The sequence below is a fragment of the Abramis brama genome (assembly GCF_963993115.1).
Source record: "Abramis brama genome assembly, chromosome: 1".
Classification (NCBI taxonomy): Eukaryota; Metazoa; Chordata; class Actinopteri; order Cypriniformes; family Leuciscidae; genus Abramis; species Abramis brama.
In genome coordinates, this window is record NC_139963.1 from 70710810 (window position 1) to 70737502 (window position 26693).

Consider the following 26693-nt stretch of genomic DNA (forward strand, 5'->3'; position numbering starts at 1 on the left):
TGCTTTCCTGTATTCTGCTTCAGCTCTCTGTCCTTTGGTAAATTGTATGCATGCATATATGCGTGTGTATGTTAGAGTAGTTTAAATGTTTAGTCTAGTTAATAAAGTCTTGTTCATGTCACACGTAAAGTTGTCCACGTCTCAAGCTCATATATACTGGAGTCCCTAATCATAGATTTTGACTACAGGCTTTGAGTAGCACTGTACAGTAAAAAAAGACATTTCCCATAACCTAGAAATGCACATTTATTTGAATTAATAAACACTGAGTGTTCACGGCACAAACAGGTTAATTGATTGTAATATAAATTTTACTACATTAAGTTAATTCTATTAACTGATCCAAATATTCATAATCAATTATAACATTTATGTTGTAAAAAAAACAAACAAACAAAAAAAAAACATTCCTAACACATTATTAGTTCCTAAAACAATAACCAATCAGGAATCAAATACTAATGTTAGGGGATCATTCTGTGTCTGCTGGGAACTTAATCCTTGATTCTATGCTATGAAATATTCCTGATGCAAATAAAATTGGACAATAACAATAAGCTGTTGATAAAATGGTTATTTTAATCAATTACTTGAAGTACAAAAATGACATCTCAAACAATGAACGAGATCAAATTAATTTCAGATTCATGTTACGGCCTCTTTTTCAGCTCCCTGAACATGAACGTTTTTTTTCCAGTGTAATTTTTCTGGTGCTCTTCTTCAGAATGAGAAAGCAGATGTGATTTCAGAACGAAGGCACGAGTGAAACTCTTCTCGCATTGATCACGTTAACTTAACATTAAAGTTTCTCTCCACTGTGGATCTTCGTGTGATTTTTTTCCAGTGTGAACTCTCATGTTAACCTTCAGACTTAATTTTTTTTAGACTGAGGGCAGGAGGCAGGAGATTTATTGGCTTCTTGTTCACGTCCATCAGGTCTAAAAGAAACATTAAATCATGTGAGATTTCAAATGAGAGACAAACGTGAAATAAAATTATAAATCACTAGTTTGTTCATGAAACTCTAGATGACACAGATTTGACATGTAATCTGAAAGAAATCGCATCGTTTACTACACGGCACAAACTGATTGGCCGCTGCTGCTTCCGCAACCAGTTTGCTTGTTCAATATTTAAATAGTTTGGTTCAGTGTATGCTTCAAGCTGGTCAAACAAAAATGTTGAAACATTCTCTGGAGAATTTAAGCACCAACCTCTTTGTTCTTCAGTATCATGATGTTTCATTCTGCAGGTTCTGGATCACTGGTGTTCTCTCTGTCCTCTCCTTCAGTTCTGCCAAAAACAAACAAGTTTCATTTCCAATAGATATGATGCGAGTAATAAATGTTTCAGACTAATCACATGTAAAAAACAAAAACATATTGATTCATCAGGTTTTATCGAAGCCACAGAAAAAAAAAAAAAAATCTTGATTGGTTTTGATGATCAAAACCGTATTTTCAAAACCGCAGATTTTTTGAAACCAAACTTTTTTGAAAACTCCTGCCAGGGTGAAGATTTTCAGAAACTCTGGTTGCAGTGTTTGTCGTGTAGACGGTGACACTGATTCTTGCTTGGTGACGTTGGAGTGTGTGCTGTTATCTCCTTTGTTTACATGAGGCGAATCTGTGCAATGGCAAACATACCCAAAATATTGCTGCTAATACCTGTGCTAACAGTGCTTATAACATGTATACAGATATATGCACAGTTCTCCCATTATATTGCTCAACAGAGGCGTCAGAATGCAAAACTACGCAGGTCACTGCTTATGAAAACATGTTGTTACCCTACACAAAGCGGTAATAGCATTTTTTCAGGCTTCTGATTGGTCAACAAGACGTTAAGGTTAGGGTTAAATCGACACCTGTTGGTTTGGCACGACAGACGGTGTTGCTAACTGACAGTAAATAATAAAAATTGCGTATGCTAGCACATGCATACTGTCGAACGCGTAGCCATTCAAACTATACTCCATTTGATAGAATGCGCGAACGTATGTAGTCGATTTATATTTGTCCAGTGTGAGTGCTATTTCTCTCCAGAAGATATGAGCGATAAAAAAAGTATTTGCACCGTCTGCCGAATAAACACCACAGACACAGTGTAAGAGTAAAACTATATGCAAAATAAGATACACTGGTGTTTTGCCAGATGAGAAGTTCTTTATCATCTTTTTACTACTTTAATTCATTTTACTCTAATTCATTTAATTTATCACTTTTAATTCCTTTTATATCCGTTTTAATTCCCCTTCCTTTATTTTGTGTTTATTTTCTATGCAAAGCACTTTGAATTGCCATAGTGTAATTATTTTAATTCCTTTCTATGTAAAGCATTGTAAATAACTGTTTTAATTTTCCTTGCTTTTATTTTGTGACTATATTTCTTTCTTTCTAGGCAAGGCAAGGTAAGGCAAGTTTATTTATATAGCACATTTCATACACTGGCAATTCAAAGTACTTTACATAGAAAGGAATACAAATAAAATAACTGTGTCTGTGGTGTTTATTTGATGCGCCTAAGAAATCTATTGGACGTCTCCGATGGACTGGATTTTTCCCTAAAATCGGACAGGAGGAGCTCTGGGACTGACTCACGGGGTAACCTCGGGATCAACTTCCCCACCAGTCCGCACCCCAAAAAACCCATTTGTTCGGAAGCTCTAGGAATGGAGTCGATCCAGTCTGCACCCCACAGAACCTTGAGTTTAATTACACATCAAACTCTCCACCACAGACCCAGGTCATCAGCATGGTTTCATCTCTTAATTTCTCCAATTTAGTCATTTATGTTTGTTTCTTACCCAATTTTCAGTGCCATTTGAGTTTAGAATCAAAAGGAGGATGCAGAAATAAAATGCAGTGTAATCAGTCGGCTGCACAGTGGCACAGTACTCATTCAGTAAACGCACAGCTAAATAGATGTGTTCTGAGTTCGGATTTGAATGTGACTACTGTAGGAGCACACCTGATCTCTTCCGGAAGCTGGTTCCAGCTGCGGCTGGCATAGTAGCTAAAAGCGGATTTCTAGTTGATGTGATCCTAATGATATTAGGTTTATATTCATTGTCTGGAAACAAAGCATCTAATTCTTGCAATATTTTTTATATGATAGTATGCTGATTTAGTTATTGCTTTGACATGACTACTGAAACTAAGGTCTGAATCCATAATCACACCGAGATTCCTGACTTGATTTTTAGTTGTTTGACCCCTAGAGTGAAGGTATGCGTTCACCTTGAGAACTTCATCTTTGTTTCCAAACACAATGACTTCAGTTTTGTCTTTGTTTAACTGAAGAAAGTTTTGGCACATCCAAATGTTGACTTCATCAATGCATTGGCACAGGGAGTCAATGGGGCTGTAGTCGTTAGGCGAAAGGGCTAAGTAAATCTGTGTGTCGTCTGCATAGCTGTGGTAGGAGATTTGGTTCTCTCTGATTATTTGGCTCATTGGGAGCATATACAGGTTGAACAGGAGTTGCGGAAGAATTGGGCCTTAAGGGACTCCACATGTCATGGATGTCCACTCAGACTTATGGTCTCCTACACTCACATAATAACCTCTCCCTACTAAGTCTCAATACCATTGCTCCCCTTAAAACCAAATATGTCTCCTTCACACACTCCATCCCTTTGTACACTAACCAACTCCGCCTCCTCAAAGCCAAATGCCGACAACTAGAACGACTGGTCTTACTGTCCACCTGGAAGCCTACAAACTTCACAGACAACAATACAAAGACGCCCTCAACTCTGCCTGCTCCTCCCACTACTCCTATGTCATCCAATCCGGCTCCAACAGTCCCAAGACCCTCTTCTCCACAATCAACAAACTTCTGAAACCCATGGACACAATCTCCAACTACTTCGCCACCTCTAAGTGTGATTTGTTCCTTTCCTTCTTCAAAACCAAGATCCAACAACATCCATAATCAACTAGCCCATAGCACCCCCTACCCAACCCCTGGACCTCCACCACCCTCCCCTCCATCCCACTCTCTCTCTTCATTCACTCCAATCACTGAAACAGATGTATCTACCATAATCTCCAGCATGAAGCCCTCAATGCTCTCTGCTTGATCCAATCCCCACATTTCTTACCAAGGTTTGCCTCCCCTCACTTTCCCCCCTCATCACCAACATAATCATCTCCTCTCTGGCCTCTGGTATTATCCCCTCCCCTCTCACGCTTGCTGCCATCATCCCCATATTGAAAAAACCTGGTTTGGACCCAGACATTCCCAACAGTTACCGTCCCATCTCAAACCTCCCATTTCTGTCCAAAATCCTGGAACATGCTGTTGCTACTCAACATCAAACACACCTCAACTCCAATAATCTATATGAACCATTCCAATCTGGTTTCCGCTCTAAACACAGCACCGAAACTGCCCTCCTCAAAATCACCAACAACATTCTGCTTGCTGCCGACTCTGGTCTCCTCACCATCCTCATCCTCATCCTCCTAGACCTCAGTGCAGCCTTTGACACCATCAAACACTCCATCCTCCTTTCACGCCTTCAGCACCAAATTGGAATAACTGGCTCCGTCCTAACCTGGTTCACCTCCTATCTTTCTGACAGACACCATTATATCTCTATAAACAACTGCACATCTCCTACCAGTCCAGTCACTCATGGTGTCCCCCAGGGTTCAGTTCTTGGCCCCCTCCTCTTCATCCTGTACATCAGGGATAGGCAACTCCGGTCCTGGAGGGCCACTGTCCTGCAGAGTTTAGCTCCAACCCCAATTAAACACACCTGAACAAGGCAATCAGTGTTTTCAGGATTACTAGATAGATACAGGCAGGTGAGTTTTTATCAGGGCTGAAGCTAAACTCTGCAGGACAGTGGCCCTCCAGGACCGGAGTTGCCTATCCCTGCTGTACATGCTCACCCTTGGACAGATCCTCCGCCAACATGGCCTCCACTTCCACTGCTATGCTGATGACACCCAACTCTCTCTCTCTCTCTCCTCAAAGACCATCACAGCCTCCACCCACTCAACCCTTACAACCTGCCTCACTGACATTAAATCATGGATGCAAGAAAACTTTCTCCAACTCAACTGCAATAAATCAGAGATTCTCATAATTGGTCCTAACTCCCTCACCCGACATGCCCAGACCTTTTCCCTCAACATCAATGGCTCCAATGTTACCACTTCCACCTGCATCCGCAACCTATTCTCTCCTTTGTACCACGTCAACCACGTCACCAAAATTGCCTTCTTTCACCTTCGTAACATTGCACGGCTCTGTCCGTCTCTGTCTACCATTGCAGCTAAAACACTCATCCATGCCCTTATCACCTCCAGATTGGACTATTGCAACAGCATTCTTTACGGACTACCACACAAAATCATCGATAAACTTCAATATGTACAGAACTCAGCTGCCTGCCTTCTCACCTCCACCCGCCACCGTGATCATATCACCCCTGTCCTCTACAACCTCTACCGTCTCGCAGTCATACACAGGATCAACTTCAAAATACTTCTCACATACAAAGCACTTAACAACCTTGCCCCTCCATACATCTCCGTCCTACTAACCCGCCACACTCACGCCCGCCTCCTCAGGTCCGTTGGTGCTGACACACTCAAGACCATCAGAACTAAGAACCTGGAACGCCCTCCCCGACCACATCAAACAGTCAAGTACCTTAACATCCTTCAAACAGGCCCTCAAAACTCACCTCTTTGAGCTTGCTTTTTCCTGTTAACAGAGTTTCCCAGTTCTTCATCCCTTTCATCGCATCCTCTCTTGCATTGCCTCTGCTTGTCCTTGTACCCATGTGTTTTCATTTCTTGTACTATGTAACCCTGTCTATATACCTTGTTTGTTTGTTTTTTTCAATGTAAACCAATTAACTGTAAAGCGTCTTTGAGTGTCTAGATGACCTGTATGACAGTATGACCTGAACCATTTTAGGACTATCCCAGAAAGCCCGACCCAGTTTTCCAGCCTGTCAAGAAGTATGTTATGATCGACAGTGTCAAATGCAGCACTGAGGTCGATTAGTACCAGCACTGATAATTTGCCTGAATCAGTATTTAAGCGAATATCGTTTATTATCTTTATGAGCGCTGTCTCTGTGCTGTGATACGGTCGGAAACCAGATTGAAAATTGTCAAAGTATCCATTCGAGCTTAAGATTTGAGATCGGTCTGTAATTGCTCAATATGTTGCTATCCAGATTGCTCTTTTTCAGGAGGGGCTTAACAACTGCAGTTTAAAGGGACTTTGGAAGAGTACCATAGAGAAGTGAGGAATTTACCACTTCTAGGAGATCTGCTTCTAAGCAGTTTAACACACTTTTGAAAAAGGAAGTGGGGATTGTGTCTAGGGCGCAGGTTGGTGTTTTAAGGTGCTGTACTGTTTCTTCCAAAAAAAAGTACCACTAATTTCTTCAAAATCAGACAAAGAAACTTTCAGATGTGGTCTGACCTGTCTTACCTCAACACCACAGGAGGATATGCTGATTACCTTTATGATATTATTGATTTTCTCAGAGGAGGAGGAAGCAAACTCACTGCACTTGCTGTCTGAGAGCATTTCACTGGGAATCTGGCTTGGGGGGGTTTGTCAGTCTCTCTACAGTAGCAAAAAGAGTGTGTGTGTCGTTTATGTTTCCGTTTATAATATTTAAGAAGAAAGTCTGTCTAGCTTTGCCTAGTTCCACATTGAAAGCATGGATGCTGTCTTATAATGGACTACATTGCACTGCTTCAAAATATGAATGCACTTTCATATTTCTATGTAAAGCACTTTGAATTGCCATAGTGTATGAAATGTGCTCATGTCGTACCCAAGTTTATTAGATCCATGTTGTACAGTGTGATTTGTAATGATCTTAGAGAATTGCCAAAATTGCAGTCTGTAGCAGGCATGACAAGCGGGTGTCAGAAACAAAGTTGTGCAGCGCTGTTGTTTTTAGCTTTTCCATGAGCGCCACCTACTGTTAGAGATTGAATGTGCATTTACTGCCATTTTTTTGCATTGGTCTAAACAGACAATTCTCATGTGAATTTTTATGCCGAACATTCGTGTTAATGTGAAAATGTCTCGTCGCTCATCGTGGCTGTTAGGAAACTAACTTAGAAGAGACTTGGTTGCTCAGCACATAAAGATGAACTACTTACCGTGATCTCAGACTGCGTTTATGTGGTTTCTCCACTGCATGGATCTTCATGTGTTGCTTCAGGTGACTTTTAAAAGAGAAACTCTTTCCACACTGATCACACGTGTGTGGCTTCTCTCTACTGTGGATCCTCTCATGCGTTTTCAGATTTGTTGACAGACTGAATCTCTTGTCACAGTGTGAACATTTGTAAGGTTTTTCTCCAGTGTGGATCCTCTCATGTGTTTTCAGATTTGTTGACAGACTGAATCTCTTGTCACAGTGTGAACACATGTAAGGTTTTTCTCCAGTGTGAATAATCTGGTGCACTTTTAAACAGTTTGCTGTAGTAAAAGTCTTCCCACACTCAAAGCACATGTACTCTCTCACACCAGTATGTGTTTTCTGATGTATTTTTAAATATTGCCGCAGTGAAAAACTCTTTCCACACACAGAACATGAATGCGGCTTCTCCTTCGTATGAACTGTCAGGTGTCTCTTTGCGGCTGATGCTCTAAGAAAAGATTTGCCGCATTGATCACATGTGAACGGCTTCTCTCCAGTATGAACTCTATTGTGAAGTACAAGACTATATTTGTGTGGGAAACTCTTTCCACACTGTTCACACATAAAAGGCTTCTCTCCTGTGTGGACCCTCATGTGTCCTTAAGGTATGCTGATTGACTGAAACTCATCCCACACTGATCACAAGTGAATGGCTTCTCTCCATTGTGGATATTCAGGTGTCCTATAAGATATGTTTTTTGTGAGAAGCTCTTCCCGCACTGATCACATGTGAATGGCTTCTCTCCAGTGTGGGTTCTCATGTGCCTCTTGAGGTTTCCTTTGCTTGAGAAACTATTTTCACACTGATCGCATGCGTACGGCTTTTCTCCAGAATGAACTTTCATGTGAAACTCAAGACTTTCTTTGTATGTGAAGCTCTTCCCGCACTGATCACATTTGAAGGGCTTCTCTCCAGTGTGGATCCTAACGTGACGTCCAAGACTTCCTTTGGTTGTGAAACTCTTCCCATACTGAGTGCAGGAGAAAGATTTATTATCTCTTTTCTTTAAAAATCTCTTTTTAGTCTTTGAGCGACTCAAAGATTTTTTTCCAGGTTTGACATGATGTTCCTCCTCCACTTCAATCAGTTCTTCACTCTCCTCGTTCTCTCGGTCCTTTCCCTCCAGATGCTTTCTGGTAGTTCTGCCAAAAACAAAGAAGCGTCATTTCCAATAGACAATTTCACTCAGGTGTGAGATGAATAACAAATATTTCAAATTTTTCAAATATTTCTTTAAAAAAAAAAAGTTTATAAAAACCCTGAATCATCAGATTTTGTCAAAGCCACAGCAACACACAACTTAAAATAATAATAAATAAAAAAAATTACTTAAAGCATCTACCAATCGTGTCCATTTACAATAGTGAAAAACACATTTCTATGGAGAAAACACATCTGAAAATAATGGAGGTCATACGGTGAGCTGCTGCAAGAAATGTACACAAGCCAAGTTGTCCTCAACATGAAAATGCTTCACATCAAACATACTCAGTTTTCCCTGGACGCTGAACAGATGCCTGTGTTGTTTACTCTGTTGTGGTATTATTTCAATTAATACTCACTCATATGAGTATTATTAGAATGGTTTTCAGCATACAAAGTGTATACTGAATATAAATAGGCCTATACTGAATGTGCTTATATTCTTTAAAAACACATTCAACTGGCAGTAAGAACAAATATAGCGGTAAGCAGCAATTATCGGGGCCAAGCTTAACAGAATCAAACAACGAAGCTAGCAGCAGACCAACTAGCAAAAAATTGTAAATACAGCAAAAATAATTTTAAGCAAAAAAGTTCACAACCCATAAAGACATTGAGTTGCAATGATATTAGCTTATAATCTCATTTCATTAAAAATTTTGAACATAAGGGGCACTGCCTTGAAACTTTTTGAGTACCATCAGGGCATGGTGCTGAAAAAAAAAACATACATGAAATATAGCCATGTCCAAAACCATTGCAGTTGCATTACATGTTTTTCAAGGTACACCATTGTTATAATGGACTATTATAGCAACTGAGACAGACAATGCATGTTAATTTTGAAGTCAATCAGACCAACAGTACTGTATTTAGAGCCAATTTCATGTTTTGTTTAATTGCAACAACAATGCCACATTGATAAGCGCTTGTGTGAGGGGGTTATGAGACAGACGTAACTTTAGCTCATATCTTCTGGAGAGAAATAGCTCTAACACTGGACAAAGATAAATCAACTGCATACGTTCGCGTAGGCTATCAAATTGAGTATAGTTTGAAAGGTTATGCGTTTGACAGTTTGCATGTGCTAGCATATGCAAAAGAAACAGAGTATACTTTGGGCTTTATTTGCTGTCAGTTAGCAACACCGTATGTCGTGAGCCCCCAAGTGGTAGTTTTATGTAACAGCATGTGCTTATCTTATTTTCACCTTACTCAACATGTGCAGCAGAGAGGAAATGGCACAAATCAAAAGACACATATGACCTGAGTATGTATAAATCTCTCCTCTCTTCCTTCTCTGTTGATGTTCATGCTGCAAAATCTTCCTACTTCCACAACAAGATCAACAGCTCCTCAAACACACAATCACTCTTCAAGACATTCAACTCTCTCCTCTGTCCACCTCGACCTCCACCTGCCTCCTCTTTAACTGCTGACGATTTTGCTAACTTCTTCACCAACAAAACAACAACTATCAGCAGTCAGTTCTCAGCTCCACACACACAGGAACCCAGACCGACCCCTTCCATAGCCAATAACCCCCTCTCCTCCTTCTCTCCGCTAACCGATGAAGAAGTATCTACACTTCTCCTCTCCAGTCACCCTACCACCTGCCCTCTAGACCCCATCCCCTCACACCTTCTACAAGCCATCTCTCCCACACTTCTACCAGCACTCACACACATCATCAACTCATCCCTCCAGACTGGCACTTTCCGTACAGCATTCAAGCAGACTCGGGTTACTCCACTGCTTAAAAAAACAACGCTAAACACATCATTTGTAGAGAATTACAGATCTATCTCTATCCTACCATTCATTGTGAAAACACTTGAAAGAGCTGTTTTCAACCAAGTAACATCCTTCTTGTCTCTGAACAACCAGCTGGATGTCAACCAGTCTGGCTTCAAGAAAGGGCATTCAACTGAGACTGCATTACTGTCGGTCACAGAAGCCCTACAGATCGCAAAAGCTGCTTCCAAATCTTCAGTTCTCATTCTCCTGGATCTGCTGCCTTTGACACTGTGAATCATCAGATCCTTCTGTCCAGCCTCTCATCACTGGGCATCACAGGAACTTCACTCCACTGGTTTGAGTCCTATCTCACAGGTAGGTCCTTCAGGGTCACATGGAGAGGCGAGATATCCAAAGCACATCAACTGACCACAGGGGTTCCCCAGGGTTCAGTTCTTGGACCCTTGCTCTTCTCCATCTACACTACATCACTGGGACACATCATACAGGCACATGGTTTCTCCTACCACTGCTATGCTGATGACACACAGCTCTTCCTCTCATTTCAACCAGATGATCCCACAGTAGCGGCACAGATCTCAAGCTGTCTGGCGGACATCTTGACATGGATGAAGGAACATCACCTGCAGCTAAACCTGGCAAAGACTGAGCTTCTCATCCTCCCTGCCAATCCATCTCTACAACACGGCTTCACTATCCAGCTAGAGTCATCATCAATCACCCCATCAAGGTCGGTCAGAAATCTTGGAGTAACGTTTGATGACCAGCTGACCTTCACAGATCACATTTCAAAGACAGCTCGATCATGCCGGTTTGCACTGCACAACATTAGGAAGATCAGGCCTTTCCTAACTGAGCATGCAACACAACTTCTCGTCCAGGCCCTGGTCATTTCTAGGCTTGACTACTGCAATGCTCTTCTGGCTGGACTTCCATCATGTGCAACTAAACCTCTACAAATGATTCAGAACGCTGCAGCTCGTCTTGTCTTCAACGAGCCAAAGAGGGCCCACGTCACTCCTCTGTTCATCTCTCTGCACTGGTTACCTCTTGCTGCTCGCATCAAGTTCAAGGCATTGACGCTTGCTTACAGATCTATCAAAGGCTCAACTCCCTCCTACTTTCACTCACTCCTATGAGTCTACATCCCTACCAGAAGCCTACGATCGGTCAACGAGCGACGTCTCGTGGTTCCATCACAGAGAGCCACAAAATCACTCTCCAGAACATTCTCATTCACAGTTCCATGCTGGTGGAATGCTCTCCCCTCCCTCATCCGGAATGCAGAATCCCTGACAACATTCAAAAGACAGCTGAAAACCCATCTCTTCCGTGAGCACTTAACCTCATAATAATAATAAAAAAAAAAAAAAACTTTCCTTTTCCTTTATATCCTCGCTTATCGGGCTTATGCTACTCTGAATAATGCCTGAACTTCGTATTTTGAGTATTTCTTGCGTGTTTCTTGCCTCTTCACTATGAATCGCTTAATTTAGTCCTAATTTGTAAGTCGCTTTGGACAAAAGCGTCTGCTAAATGACTAAATGTAAATGTAATGTAAATGTACTTACCGTGATCTCAGACTGCGTTTATGTGGTTTCTCCACTGCATGGATCTTCAGGTGTAGCTTCAGGTGACTTTTAAAAGCAAAACTCTTCCCGCACTGATCACACGTGTGTGGCTTCTCTCTGCTGTGGATCCTCTCATGTGTTTTCAGATGTGTTGACAGACTGAATCTCTTGTCACAGTGTGAACACTTGTAAGGTTTTTCTCCAGTGTGAATTCTCTGGTGCAGTTTTAAACAGTTTGCTGTAGTAAAAGTCTTCCCACACTCAAAGCACATGTACTCTCTCACACCCGTGTGAATTTTCTGATGTACTTTTAAATTGTGCCGCAGTGAAAAACTCTTTCCACACACAGAACATGAATGCGGCTTCTCCTTTGTATGAACTGTCAGATGTGTCTTCAGGTTTGCTGCACTAAGAAAAGATTTGCCGCATTGATCACATGTGAACGGCTTCTCTCCAGTATGGATTCTATTGTGAAGTACAAGACTATATTTGTGTGGGAAACTCTTTCCACACTGTTCACACATAAACGGCTTCTCTCCTGTGTGGACCCTCATGTGTCCATTAAGGTATGCTGATTGACTGAAACTCATCCCACACTGATCACACGTGAACGGCTTTTCTCCAGTGTGGATATTCATGTGCCCCATAAGATTTGTTTTTTGTGAGAAGCTCTTCCCGCACTGATCACATTTGAACGGCTTCTCTCCAGTGTGGGTTCTCATGTGCGTCTTAAGGTTTCCTTTGCTTGAGAAACTATTTTCACACTGATCACATGCGTACGGCTTTTCTCCAGAATGAACTTTCATGTGAAACTCAAGACTTTCTTTGTATGTGAAGCTTTTCCCGCACTGATCACATGTGAACGGCTTCTCTCCAGTGTGGATCCTAACGTGACGCTCAAGACTTCCTTTGGTTGTGAAACTCTTCCCACACTGAGTGCAGGTGAAAGATTTATTGTCTCTTTTCTTTAAAAATTTATTTTTAGTCTTTGAGCGACTCAAAGATTTTTCTCCAGGTTTGACATGATGTCCCTCCTCCACTTCAATCAGTTCTTCACTCTCCTCGTTCTCTCGGTCCTTTCCCTCCAGATGCTTTCTGGTAGTTCTGCCAAAAACAAACAAGTGTCATTTCCAACAGACAATATCACTCAGGTGTGAGATAAATAACAAATATTTCAAATTGTTCAAATATTTCTTTAAAAAAAAAAAAGTTTATAAAAACCCTGAATCATCAGATTTTGTCAAAGCCACAGCAACACACAACGTAAAATAATCAACAATCAAAAAAGCATCTACCAATCGTGTCCATTTACAATAGTGAAAAACACATTTCTATGGAGAAAACACATCTGAAAATAATGGAGGTCACACGGTGAGCTGCTGCAAGAAATGTACACAAGCCAAGTTGTCCTCAACATGAAAATGCTTCACATCAAACATCAGATGCCTGTGTTGTTTACTCTGATGTGGTATTACTACAATTAATACTCACTCAGATGAGTATTATTAGAATGGTGTTCAGTCTACAAAGTGTATACTGAATATAAACATACTGAATGTGCTTATATTCTTTAAAAACACATTCAACTGGCAGTAAAAACAAATATAGCGGTAAGCAGCAATTATCAGGGCCAAGCTTAACAGAAGCAAACAACGAAGCTAGCAGCAGACCAACTAGCAAAAATTTGTAAATAAAGCAAAAATAATTTTAAGCCAAAAAGTTCACAACCCATAAATACATTGAGTTGCAATGATATATATATAGCTTATAATCTCATTTCATTAAAATTTGACCACAAGGGGGCACTGCCTTGAAACTGAGTACCATCAGGGCATGGTGCTGAAAAAAAACATACTGAGTTTCGTAGCAATATGTCAACGCGTTCATGAAATATAGCCATATCCAAAACCATTGCATTACATGTTTTTCAAGGTACACCATTGTTATAATGGACTATTATAGCAACTGAGACAGACACTGCATGTCAATTTTGAAGTCAATCAGACCAACATTTTGAATTAGCATTAGCATGGTTTAAATCATACTTATCTGACCGTTATCAGTTTGTAGCAGTAAATGAAGAGATGTCTTATCGATCAAAAGTTCAGTATGGCGTACCACAAGGCTCAGTACTAGGACCGTTGCTGTTCACTCTGTACATGCTACCCTTAGGAGATATCATTAGGAAACATGGAATTAGCCTTCAGTGTTATGCTGATGATACTCAGCTCTATATTTCTTCAAAAACTAACGAAACTTACCAATTCACAAAATTAACGGAATGCATAGCTGATATAAAAAACTGGATGACTAGTAATTTCCTACTTCTAAATTCTGAAAAAACAGAGATTCTAATTATTGGACAAAAAACTTCCACACGTAATAACCTAGAATACTGTCTAACACTTGATGGCTGCTCTGTTAAGTCTTCGTTGTTGGTTAGGAACCTGGGTGTGCTCTTTGATACCAATCTTTCATTTGTCACGTGTCTAGTATCTGTAAAACCGCATTTTTCCATCTTAAAAATATAGGCCTATCTAAATTACGCCATATGCTCTCATTGACAAATGCGGAACAATTAGTCCATGCTAGTGTTGTCACGGTACCAAAATTTCAGTATTCGGTACCAATACCAGTGAAAATCCACGGTTCTCGGTACCAATTTCGGTACCAAAGGGCTAGAAATCAATAAATTCTTTGCTGATACTCGTCATCATGGAGAGCGCCGCTTCAAAAATAGTCGCTCTCTAAATGCGAATGAACTTACTCTGAATTTTAGTATTGTTTTTATATGAGGATCCTTTTTCAAATACAAGGTCAATATTGATTTTCACTAACGACAAAACAACAAATTATCCGTGAATTTATATGGAACTAATCTTTAAAAGCTTTCCATCTTTACTCTCCTCATGTAACGTTGCATTCGGAGATCGACATGTTTCTGCTTTCCACAAACGCTTGCTCTACCCTTGGCGTCTGTCGTTGCTATGCAACCATGAACATAGGCGCACCTGGAAAAACGAGCGCGCCGCGTCGTTTCTATTATGAGCGAGCTTGCCGCGCGCCTACATTAGGAATAACGAATCTGCACGCACAAAAAACGCGCTATGTGAACGGCCACTTATGGCAACGTGACATTAGCCTAATCCAAAATATTTCCATATGTGTCTCTTTCCTCCTTTCTTATCAACAAGTGGATTTACAGCCACCACATCAGCAGCACCGCCGATTAAAATTGTGTCATTGCACACTGTATGCCGACCCTTGCGTATGCGTAAAAACCTAAACCGAAATAATCTGGAAGCATCCCTCTTGCTCTTTATTCTTGAAAAGCACCATAGCATAGTTTGAAGTAGGGCTGGCCAATATGGTAAAAAAAAATAAAAAAATCACGATCATTTTTTTTTAATCAGTCGATATCGATAATTATCACGATAAAAGTCAAATCTTTATTACTTTCAAGTTTAAAGGCAGATTTTTGCTTCTAAGTTAAAGTTGTAGAAACCAGAGCGTTAACTGTGGTTTTAAACTACTCTTTATTGTCAGAACATATCAGGACAAACACTTGCCAAACAGGTGAACATTTCACAAATCTGAGGTAGAACATTCAAACATTTGTCATTTTTCCTTAACAAAATAAATATCTTTATTGGACAATTAATTTCTTAGTTTCTGCATGTGCTAATTTTTATTTGGTAAAATGTAATATTCTGACTGTTTGAGTTTTATTAAACTTGAACATTGGTCATCCAGTATCATGCATTTAGATCATGATAACCACAGATGAAACCAGGCATAGCCTATAGCACCTCACTATCATGGCAAAATGTAACTTTATGGTTTCTATGGTATTTGTATCAAAAACAGTAGCCTAAATACATTATTAAATACTGTAATTATATTCCATTAGTCCTTTAATACATTGTCTACATTAATAATATAATACAATTCAATATGTATATCCCACATTTCATGGTGCAGTTAATATTACAAGGCTAACGTTACAGTAAATCAATGGTAAATGATGGGAATTTATAGACGAAAAAGCCTTCAGACTGTATCGTTGCACACAGTTTCTCCTGTTTGTCAGCGCTGTTTCATCTGCCTTTAACCCTCTGGGGTCTAAGGTGTTTTTGGGGCCCTTGGGATGTTTTGACATGCCCTGACATTTGTGCTTTTTTCAGTTATTTATAAACATGATAATGGCAAAGGTGTAAATTCACTCTATATAGCACAAACAGGGCAACCATAATATGTAAGCAACATGTATGTAGATGTTTGTATTTTTAAGAGAATAATGTTTATGCGTGGTTATTGAAAAAAATAAAAATGAAAGTTGCTGAAATAAGACCACAAAACTCATACTAAATATGTGTCCACAAGACTTTTGACTAATGAATGTTGTCGCTTCGAGTTCTGGCTTCAAAATTATGTGAAAATAGTCTTGCTTTATCGTTCACGTAAAACAATACATTGATTTAAATTGTGTAAAACAGGTTTTGTTTGGAAAGCCAATATGCGAGGGGGGCGTGAACGAGGAGTGGTTTACACCTGAGAATACAATGTCCCACCCACTCTGCATAATGAGCCATTCATTCAGGTGTGACACTGACTGAGCCACAATGCAAGGACAAAAGATACATTTAGAAGAATACTTATATTGACCATTTAAGATTTTGCTTACATCTATCTTGTAAATATGTTTTGCTATTTTATTAAAAAGGTTACAATTACAACAATATTTCAAGTGTACTCTTTCTTTGTAAAAAAATGATTATAGGCCTACATTTTATATGTATTCATTAGTTTGAATATAGCCAACATTGGAACATCTAACATCTTAGTTTATTACTTTATTTTTGACAAAAATAGTATTTTATATATATATATATATATATATATATATATATATATATATAGAACATATGAGCAGAAATTGCTAAACAAAAGCTTATTTGATGTGTCAGTATATTCTACAGTAAAAACTGTACCCAAATCTAGTCAACAACATGTTGTCTTTCATATTTCGCCTGACTGTAACATTGTTTTTATGAAATATTAGGGCATATAAATGTTAATTTGCAGTTTAATACGTTGCTTATACGAAGATATTTTATTTCAACATATTTCAGTCGATTTTTACTCATCTCAGTATAGCAAAGCATTTTAGTTGATTAAAGCGGTTTATTCTTTCACACACAGACACGCGATTCATATTTAGGCTAAACAGTCTTTACAAATATGTACCCTAGTTCATTCATCTCACAGAAACGCGATTCATATTATAGAAACGCGATTCATCTTTTTGCGGTTTACATAGGCCTACACTAACGTTATTCCATAACGTTATTCCACATTAACACTTGAGAAAAGATAACTTAGCCTACCTCACTCCTCAGCAGGATCTATTGCTCCTCATATCAGCACTGTTCTGAGGAATCTTTTCTCCAGGATTATTAGGTAGGCTGTATTATGCCTCACTCGCGGCGCGCTGTGTTTACAGCTGATGTGGGCATTTCACAGGTCTGAAATGGTTCTCAGAATTTGCGTTTGAATAGCGCGCGCTCTCCGGGGCGTGGTCACATTACATTTGAATGAGCTCTAATGAGCTCGACTGGAATCGCTCTCTTTTAATACAGATTTCACAAAATGAGAATATTTGTTTTTTATATAAATTACTTCATTTAAAAGAAGAGAATTCAATCTTCATGCCTGTGTGTCTGTATGCCTGTTTGACTGAGTGTTCGCTGAGTTATTGTTCATTTTCGGACGTGTTTCAGAATGGACTTAACTGACGGAGAGAAAGCAGAACTCGCATCACGTTTATTTTTCTTTATTTGGCAAAAAGCACAACACTTTGTTTTTATTGTGAGTATACACCAAAATAATACACATTTAACAGAATCGATTGATGTATGAAACTTGTTTGTAATATCAAAGTCAACAGAGCAAAATGAATTTCTTTTGAACTGATAAGAAAAAAAGCGAGCTGGTATCGCCGGCAATACCGCCGACCCCAGGGGTTTAAATCACTGAGACATTTGTATTCTTCGCTGAATTCAAGCGCTTCTCACTGAATCTCGTGACCGAGATCGATCAGAGTAAACGCATCTGCTGCTTTTTATGCTTTTCGATGAGCGCCACCTACTGTCAGAGATTGAATGTGCATTTACTGCCATTTCTTTGCATTGGTCTGAACAGACAAATCTCATGTGAATTTTGTGCCGAACATTCGTGTTAGTGTGAAAATGTCCTGACGCTCATCATGGCTGTTAAGAAACTAACTTAGAAAAGACTTGGTTGTTTAGCACATAAAGATGAACTACTTACCGTGATCTCAGACTGCGTTTATGTGGTTTCTCCACTGCATGGATCTTCAGGTGTAGCTTCAGGTGACTTTTAAAAGCGAAACTCGTCCCGCACTGATCACACGTGTGTGGCTTCTCTCTGCTGTGAATCATCTCATGTGTTTTCAGATTTGTTGACAGACTGAATCTCTTGTCACAGTGTGAACACTTGTAAGGTTTTTCTCCAGTGTGAATTCTCTGGTGCAGTTTTAAACAGTTTGCTGTAGTAAAAGTCTTCCCACACTCAAAGCACATGTACTCTCTCACACCAGTATGAATTTTCTGATGTACTTTTAAATTGTGCCGCAGTGAAAAACTCTTTCCACACACAGAACATGAATGCGGCTTCTCCTTCGTATGAACAGTCAGGTGTGCCTTCAGGTTTGCTGCACTAAGAAAAGATTTGCTGCATTGATCACATGTGAACGGCTTCTCTCCAGTATGAACTCTATTGTGAAGTACAAGACTATATTTGTGTGGGAAACTCTTTCCACACTGTTCACACATAAACGGCTTCTCTCCTGTGTGGACCCTCATGTGTCCATTAAGGTATGCTGATTGATTGAAACTCATCCCACACTGATCACACGTGAACGGCTTCTCTCCAGTGTGGATATTCATGTGCCCCATAAGATTTGTTTTTTGTGAGAAGCTCTTCCCGCACTGATCACATTTGAACGGCTTCTCTCCAGTGTGGGTTCTCATGTGCGTCTTAAGGTTTCCTTTGCTTGAGAAACTATTTTCACACTGATCACATGCGTACGGCTTTTCTCCAGAATGAACTTTCATGTGAAACTCAAGACTTTCTTTGTATGTGAAACTCTTCCCGCACTGATCACATGTGAACGGCTTCTCTCCAGTGTGGATCCTAACGTGACGCTCAAGACTTCCTTTGGTTGTGAAACTCTTTCCACACTGAGTGCAGGTGAAAGATTTATTGTGTCTTTTCTTTAAAAATCTCTTTTTAGTCTTTGAGCGACTCAAAGATTTTTTTCCAGGTTTGACATGATGTCCCTCCTCCACTTCACTCAGTTCTTCACTCTCCTCGTTCTCTCGGTCCTTTCCCTCCAGATGCTTTCTGGTAGTTCTGCCAAAAACAAACAAGTGTCATTTCCAATAGACAATTTCACTCCGGTGTGAGATGAATAACACATTTTTCAAATTTTTCAAATATTTCTTTAAAAAAAAAAAAAAAAAAGTTTATAAAAACCCTGAATCATCAGATTTTGTCAAAGCCACAGCAACACACAACGTAAAATAATCAACAATCAAAAAAGCATCTACCAATCGTGTCCATTTACAATAGTGAAAAACACATTTCTATGGAGAAAACACATCTGAAAATAATGGAGGTCACACGGTGAGCTGCTGCAGGAAATGTACACAAGCCAAGTTGTCCTCAACATGAAAATGCTTCACATCAAACACACTCAGTTTTCCCTGGACGCTGAACAGATTCCTGTGTTGTTTACTCTGATGTGGTATTACTACAATTAATACTCACTCAGATGAGTATTATTAGAATGGTGAATATAAACATACTGAATGTGCTTATATTCTTTAAAAACACATTCAACTGGCAGTAAAAACAAATATAGCGGTAAGCAGCAATTATCGGGGCCAAGCTTAACAGAAGCAAACAACGAAGCTAGCAGCAGACCAACTAGCAAAAATTTGTAAATAAAGCAAAAATAATTTTAAGCAAAAAAGTTCACAACCAATATACATTGAGTTGCAATGATATATAGTGGTCGACCGATATATCGCCAAGGCCGATATATCGGCCGATATTTGGCATTTTTGAAATATCGGCATCGGCCGATAAGTTTTTCTGATTGGCCGATGTGTTGAAAGCGGGACTTTTATTTTGACGGGCGGCGCTGAGAGAACACCACCGCCAGAAGAGAACGGCAACGGCAGCTCCTCAGATGATGTCAGATCAAACAGCGCTCACTCACATTCTATTCTCCGTCTTCATTAATTTACGATCTCTGTCAGTCATATATAATACTTTGTTAGACAGAACTGGTAAACAAAGTAAGTAAATGGTAACTTATGCCAAGTAAAGTAAAGCGTTTGCTTTTATATTATTTGTAACAGAAAAGGCAAACAATCAGGCTAAAATACTTTCTCATTTGCCGTCAACATTCAGCAAATGCGCATCTACGTCATTTAAACAAATCTCTGAATATCTAATAAACATTTAATTTCACAAACCTTGCAGATTTAATCGAATCCAGCTGTGATATCTTGTGAAGTGTGCATTACTGTCTGCGAGTGACGGTCGGTCCGTGCGAAGTGAGTGAATGCGAACAGAAGATAAGCTTCACAGGAGACCCGATCAAAAAACTTTAAATCCTTTCTTTTTATTCACATATTCATATATTTCTAAACAATTACTTTGTGAAAAATACTGTAATAGGATTGCAAATTTAAGAAGTTGCCATCTAAAGTATAAAAGCATGTTTATTTTAAAATTTTGTTTTATAATTTATTAAATATTGATTAAAATAAATATATATAAAAAATATCGGCTTTATATCGGCCATCGGCCACCCTGCTCTCCAAGATATCGGCATCGGCCATAAAAAAAACAATATCGGTCGACCACTAATGATATATATATAGCTTATAATCTCATTTCATTAAAATTTGACCACAAGGGGGCACTGCCTTGAAACTGAGTACCATCAGGGCATGGTGCTGAAAAAAAAACATACTGAGTTTCATAGCAATATGTCAACGCGTTCATGAAATATAGCCATATCCAAAACCATTGCAGTTGCATTACATGTTTTTCAAGGTACACCATTGTTATAATGGACTATTATAGCAACTGAGACAATTTTGAAGTCAATCAGACCAACATTTTGAATTAGCATTAGCATGGCTTAAATCATACTTATCTGACCGTTATCAGTTTGTAGCAGTAAATGAAGAGATGTCTTATCGATCAAAAGTTCAGTATGGCGTACCACAAGGCTCAGTACTAGGACCGTTGCTGTTCACTCTGTACATGCTACCCTTAGGAGATATCATTAGGAAACATGGAATTAGCCTTCAGTGTTATGCTGATGATACTCAGCTCTATATTTCTTCAAAAACTAACGAAACTTACCAATTCACAAAATGAACGGAATGCATAGCTGATATAAAAATAAAAAAAAAATCGGATGACTAGTAATTCCTACTTCTAAATTCTGAAAAAACAGAGATTCTAATTATTGGACAAAAAACTTCCACACGTAATAACCTAGAATACTGTTTAACACTTCATGGCTGCTCTGTTAAGTCTTTCTCGTCGGTTAGGAACCTGGGTGTGCTCTTTGATCCCAATCTTTCATTTGAAAGTCACGTGTCTAGTATCTGTAAAACCGCATTTTTCCATCTTAAAAATATAGCTAAATTATGCCATATGCTCTCATTGACAAATGCGGAACAATTAGTTCATGCGTTTATGACCTTGTAGCAACAATGGGTTGTACATTAGCATTAGCTCAAATGATCTATAGGGAATTTTAATAATTAATCATGAATATGATTAATATTTTGCATATTACAGTTAAATTAATTTATCGAAGCTGAAACTAGATCGATAGATGAGTGATTACCATAACGGGTTACGGTTCGTCATTTATACATCAATAGTCTTATTTCAAATCGAAGTTATGGGATAACTTTAATGGAATTAATTTAGCTATCAAACAATCTGTTTGTCCAGCAAACGCGGCTGTAAGATCAACTTATCAACTTCTCAGTAAAGTTATCACTTCTTATAATTTCAGGGAAAAATAGTTCCTGGCCATTGAAACTATTCTCCTGTCCTTATAAAATTTAGGTTACTGGAAAGTAACAAGATAAAGCATGTAGCTTAAGATCAACAAATCATTGACTTTGTAATTATGAGCATTTTAGACAGAAACAATCAAGCATATAATGGTTTGAATAATTGAACTAATTACCACATCGATCTAAGGAATACAAATTCTACAATTTACACGAGTATGCATATAACAAACAGCAAAAACAATACAAGACAAACGGATAACAGATGAGAGAGAGAGAGAGATCGGAAAATGAGAGATAGAGAATGGGTGAGCGAGCCAAAATGAAAGCAACCTGTGCGATCAGAGAAAGCACAGTTAGGCCAAAAATCACAGACAGTAACCTTTTGACAGACAACAAGGAATCAAATCACCTTGAAAAAGGGGATATACAACCTTAAACAGCATTTAGATTTCGAGACTTGCACGTGGTCTGTTGTGCTGACACCCGAAGGCGCGTGTGTCGTTCTGAGTGAAGGCGTGCGTGTCTTCCGGTGTGAGCAGACTCGCGTGAAGTTACCAACGACATGATTCAGAGTTCATCTCCCTCTTGAAGGGAGAGGTGAATATGAAAATAAAACTTAGTAAAGAAAAGAAAACGGAGATGAGAGCTCCCTACGGAGCCATGGAATTCTCTCAGACGAAGTGCTCGTGCACGTCCTTAAGGAAGAGGAGCGCGGTCGCGGGCATTTCAAAAAGAGTCTTTTTCTTTGAGTTGAAGTTGCTGAAGTTCGCGTCGCTGAACGTAGGGAGAGTCCGAAGACGAAAATAAAGAAAACACAAAGAAAATAAAAGAGAAAACTGGTCCAAAACGCAGCAGCTCGAGTTCTTACCAGAACCAGGAAGTATGACCATATTAGCCCAGTTCTGTCAACACTGCACTGGCTGCCTATTAAACATTGCATAATTTTTTTAATATTGCTGATTACTTACAAAGCACTAAATGGTTTAGCTCCACAGTACTTGAGCGAGCTCTTAACGCATTATAGTCCTTCACGTCTATTGCGATCTCAAAATTACGGCCAGTTAATAATACCTAGAATATCAAAATCGACTGCTGGCGGTAGATCCTTCTCCTATTTAGCGCCAAAACTTTGGAACAGTCTTCCTAACATTGTCCGAGAAGCAGACACACTCTGTCAGTTCAAAGCTAGATTAAAGACACATCTCTTTGACCTAGCATACACATAATACATTATAGACTTCTATAATTCAATGTTAGGCTGCATAGATTAGATCAGCCGGAACCGGGAACACTTCCCATAAATCCTGACGTACTCGTTACATCATAAGAAGAATGGCATCTATGCTAATTTTTAGTGGTGCACGATATATCGGCCGCCGATATAATATCGGCCGATAATGTCTTTTTTTTTTACACATCGGTATCGTTCCGATGTCAAAATAGGGCCGATGTGAACAGGCCGATAGTCATTCCTGTGTATTTGACGTGTGAAGTTGAAGATGAAGTTGACGATGCTGACTCGCGATCTTCGCAGAAGTGAACATGCCTAAAAGTACACATTTCAAGCTTTCTATACATGTCTCAGGTCTGTGAGGCAAGTATAACCTTATACGCTGAGTTTCGGTTCATTTATGAGACGAATTCCAGTTCATGCGCGGCGCCTCCGTGTCGTGATTAAATATTTTCTACTATATTTACATCTTATTTATTAAATCCAGGCAATTGGTTGATGAAACATTGATCAAAATTAAGATACAATTAATACAAAACGAAATAAAATTTAAAGACAGGCTTTGTGCTCTGTTTGAGGTCTCTGTGAAGGTTTTAAAGCAGTCTTTTAGTGACACTTTCAGAGCGCTCACACCTACCGTTTCGCTAGATAACAACCTCTTCTTCAGCTGTGATCGCGTACAGCCCATTTAAACACTTCAAAGACTTTTGAAACTGCATTGATTTGGACTTAAAAACGATGGTAACCAATGGGATACATTGTTAGACAAAAAAATCCAGAAATGTTTTCCTCAAAAAAACATAATTTCTCTCCCACTGAGGAAGAAAAGACATGGATATCTTGGATGGCATTGGGGTGAGTAAATTATTAGGACATTTTCATTTTGGGGTGAACTAATCCTTTAAGCGCCATTTGCAAAATTGACTTACCAAGTTGGCCTATTTTTCCTAGCCATGATCTCTTTCGCTTCCTCCTCTTTTATTCAGTGCACATAAAAAACACAATTGCTGTGCGATTTACCTTGCCCTATTTACCATTAGCACATGCTCATGACATTAGCATGCTCAGTTGGAGCATTTGCTCATAGTCAACGATACAATAGGTTTCATCACTGTACAGTCTACATACATGTCGTACCCAAGTTTATTAGATCCATGTCATACAGTGTGATTTGTAATGATCTTAGAGAATTGCCAAAATTGCACAGTCTGTAGCAGGCAAGACAAGTGGGAGTCAGAAACAGAAAGTAGCGCATTATGTTGTTTTTCCGCTTTTCCATGAGCGCCACCTACTGTCAGAGATTGAATGTGCATTTACTGCCATTTCTTTGCATTGGTCTGAACAGACAAATCTCATGTGAATTTTGTGCCGAACATTCGTGTTAATTTGAAAATGTCCTGTCACTCATCGTGGCTGTTAAGAAACTAACTTAGAAGAGACTTGGTTGCTCAGCACATAAAGATGCACTACTTACCGTGATCTCAGACTGCGTTTATGTGGTTTCTCCACTGCATGGATCTTCAGGTGTAGCTTCAGGTGACTTTTAAAAGCGAAACTCTTCCCGCACTGATCACACGTGTGTGGCTTCTCTCTGCTGTGAATCATCTCATGTGTTTTCAGATTTGTTGACAGCCTGAATCTCTTGTCACAGTGTGAACACTTGTAAGGTTTTTCTCCAGTGTGAATTCTCTGGTGCTGTTTTAAACGGTCCGCTGTATTAAAAGTCTTCCCACACTCAAAGCACATGTACTCTCTCACACCAGTATGAATTTTCTGATGTACTTTTAAATTGTGCCGCAGTGAAAAACTCTTTCCACACACAGAACATGAATGCGGCTTCTCCTTCGTATGAACTGTCAGGTGTTTCTTCAGGTCTGATGCACTAAGAAATGTTTTGCTGCACTGATCACATGAGAACGGCTTCTCTCCAGTATGAACTCTATTGTGAAGTACAAGACTATATTTGTGTGGGAAACTCTTTCCACACTGTTCACACATAAACCGCTTCTCTCCTGTGTGGACCCTCATGTGTCCATTAAGGTATGCTGATTGACTGAAACTCATCCCACACTGATCACACGTGAACGGCTTCTCTCCAGTGTGGATATTCATGTGCCCCATAACATTTGTTTTTTGTGAGAAGCTCTTCCCGCACTGATCACATGTGAATGGCTTCTCTCCAGTGTGGGTTCTCATGTGCCTCTTGAGGTTTCCTTTGCTTGAGAAACTATTTTCACACTGATCGCATGCGTACGGCTTTTCTCCAGAATGAACTTTCATGTGAAACTCAAGGTTTTCTTTGTATGTGAAACTCTTCCCGCACTGATCACATGTGAACGGCTTCTCTCCAGTGTGGATCCTAACGTGACGCTCAAGACTTCCTTTGGTTGTGAAACTCTTTCCACAATGAGTGCAGGTGAAAGATTTATTGTCTCTTTTCTTTAAAAAATTATTTTTAGTCTTTGAGCGAATCACATGTGAATGGCTTCTCTCCAGTGTGGGTTCTCATGTGCCTCTTGAGGTTTCCTTTGCTTGAGAAACTATTTTCACACTGATCGCATGCGTACGGCTTTTCTCCAGAATGAACTTTCATGTGAAACTCAAGGTTTTCTTTGTATGTGAAACTCTTCCCGCACTGATCACATGTGAACGGCTTCTCTCCAGTGTGGATCCTAACGTGACGCTCAAGACTTCCTTTGGTTGTGAAACTCTTTCCACAATGAGTGCAGGTGAAAGATTTATTGTCTCTTTTCTTTAAAAAATTATTTTTAGTCTTTGAGCGATTTTTTCCAGGTTTGACATGATGTTCCTCCTCCACTTCACTCAATTCTTCACTCTCCTCGTTCACTTCCATCAGGTCTGAAATGAAAGAAAAAAAAATTAATTTCAATTTCAGTACATCAAAATAATAATGAAGAGAAATATGAAGTGAAGTGACAAAAGTGAGCAGTGATGTAAAAAATTATGTAAAATATTATGAACTTTTTGACCTTTTTTTATAAATTAATTATACATCCCTGAAACTTTCCATGAATGGGGTACATTGATCTTCCAGTTATTATTTTTAAAACATTATAGGTCACAAATCCTATGTTTCTGCAGTGTTACTTCCCAGTAACAATCAGGAGTATCACACTGCGAAGCATACCTAGATGATGTCGCAATTTTCTCAGATACATGACCATCACATTTCTCAGACACAAGCCATCTAGACACGCTTACTGAAGTTTTCTGTCGTTTGGCTAAAGCTTTTTTGACTTTGCACCTAGCGAAATGTTATTTCACAAAAGCCGTTGTGATTTACTTAGGTAAAAAGGTTGGTCATGGTCAGGATCGCCCAGTGGAAGCTAAGGTCTCGGCCATTCTAGAGTTTCCAGTTCCCTTGAAGAGAGTTGCAAAGATTTTTGGGAATGGTTGGCTACTACGAGAATTTCTCCACTGTTGTCTCTCCATTAACTAACCTCCTGAGTCCCTCTAGGAAGTTTATATGGAGTGCGGAGTGAGCTAATGCTTTTTCTGCTGCAAGAGACATTATGTGTAATGCCCCTGTGTTCTCTGGCCAAACTTCAACCTGCCTTTTAAACTGCAAATAGAGGCCAGT

At 39.4% G+C, this 26693-nt stretch overlaps 1 protein-coding gene across 1 annotated transcript; it reads right to left on the reverse strand.

Annotated features, from left to right (window-relative positions):
• Positions 1 to 401: 401 nt before the first annotated feature.
• LOC311097744 (uncharacterized protein) lies at positions 402 to 24838 on the reverse strand (the record flags this gene model as incomplete). Its single annotated transcript, XM_084137600.1, has 6 exons — positions 402 to 938; positions 1215 to 1293; positions 7149 to 8335; positions 11726 to 12829; positions 18056 to 19159; positions 24567 to 24838. 4 exons carry the CDS (start codon positions 24836 to 24838, stop codon positions 7783 to 7785), a joined length of 3033 nt encoding a protein of 1010 aa, XP_083993726.1. The 3' UTR covers positions 402 to 938; positions 1215 to 1293; positions 7149 to 7782.
• Between the last annotated feature and the right edge of the window lie 1855 nt (positions 24839 to 26693).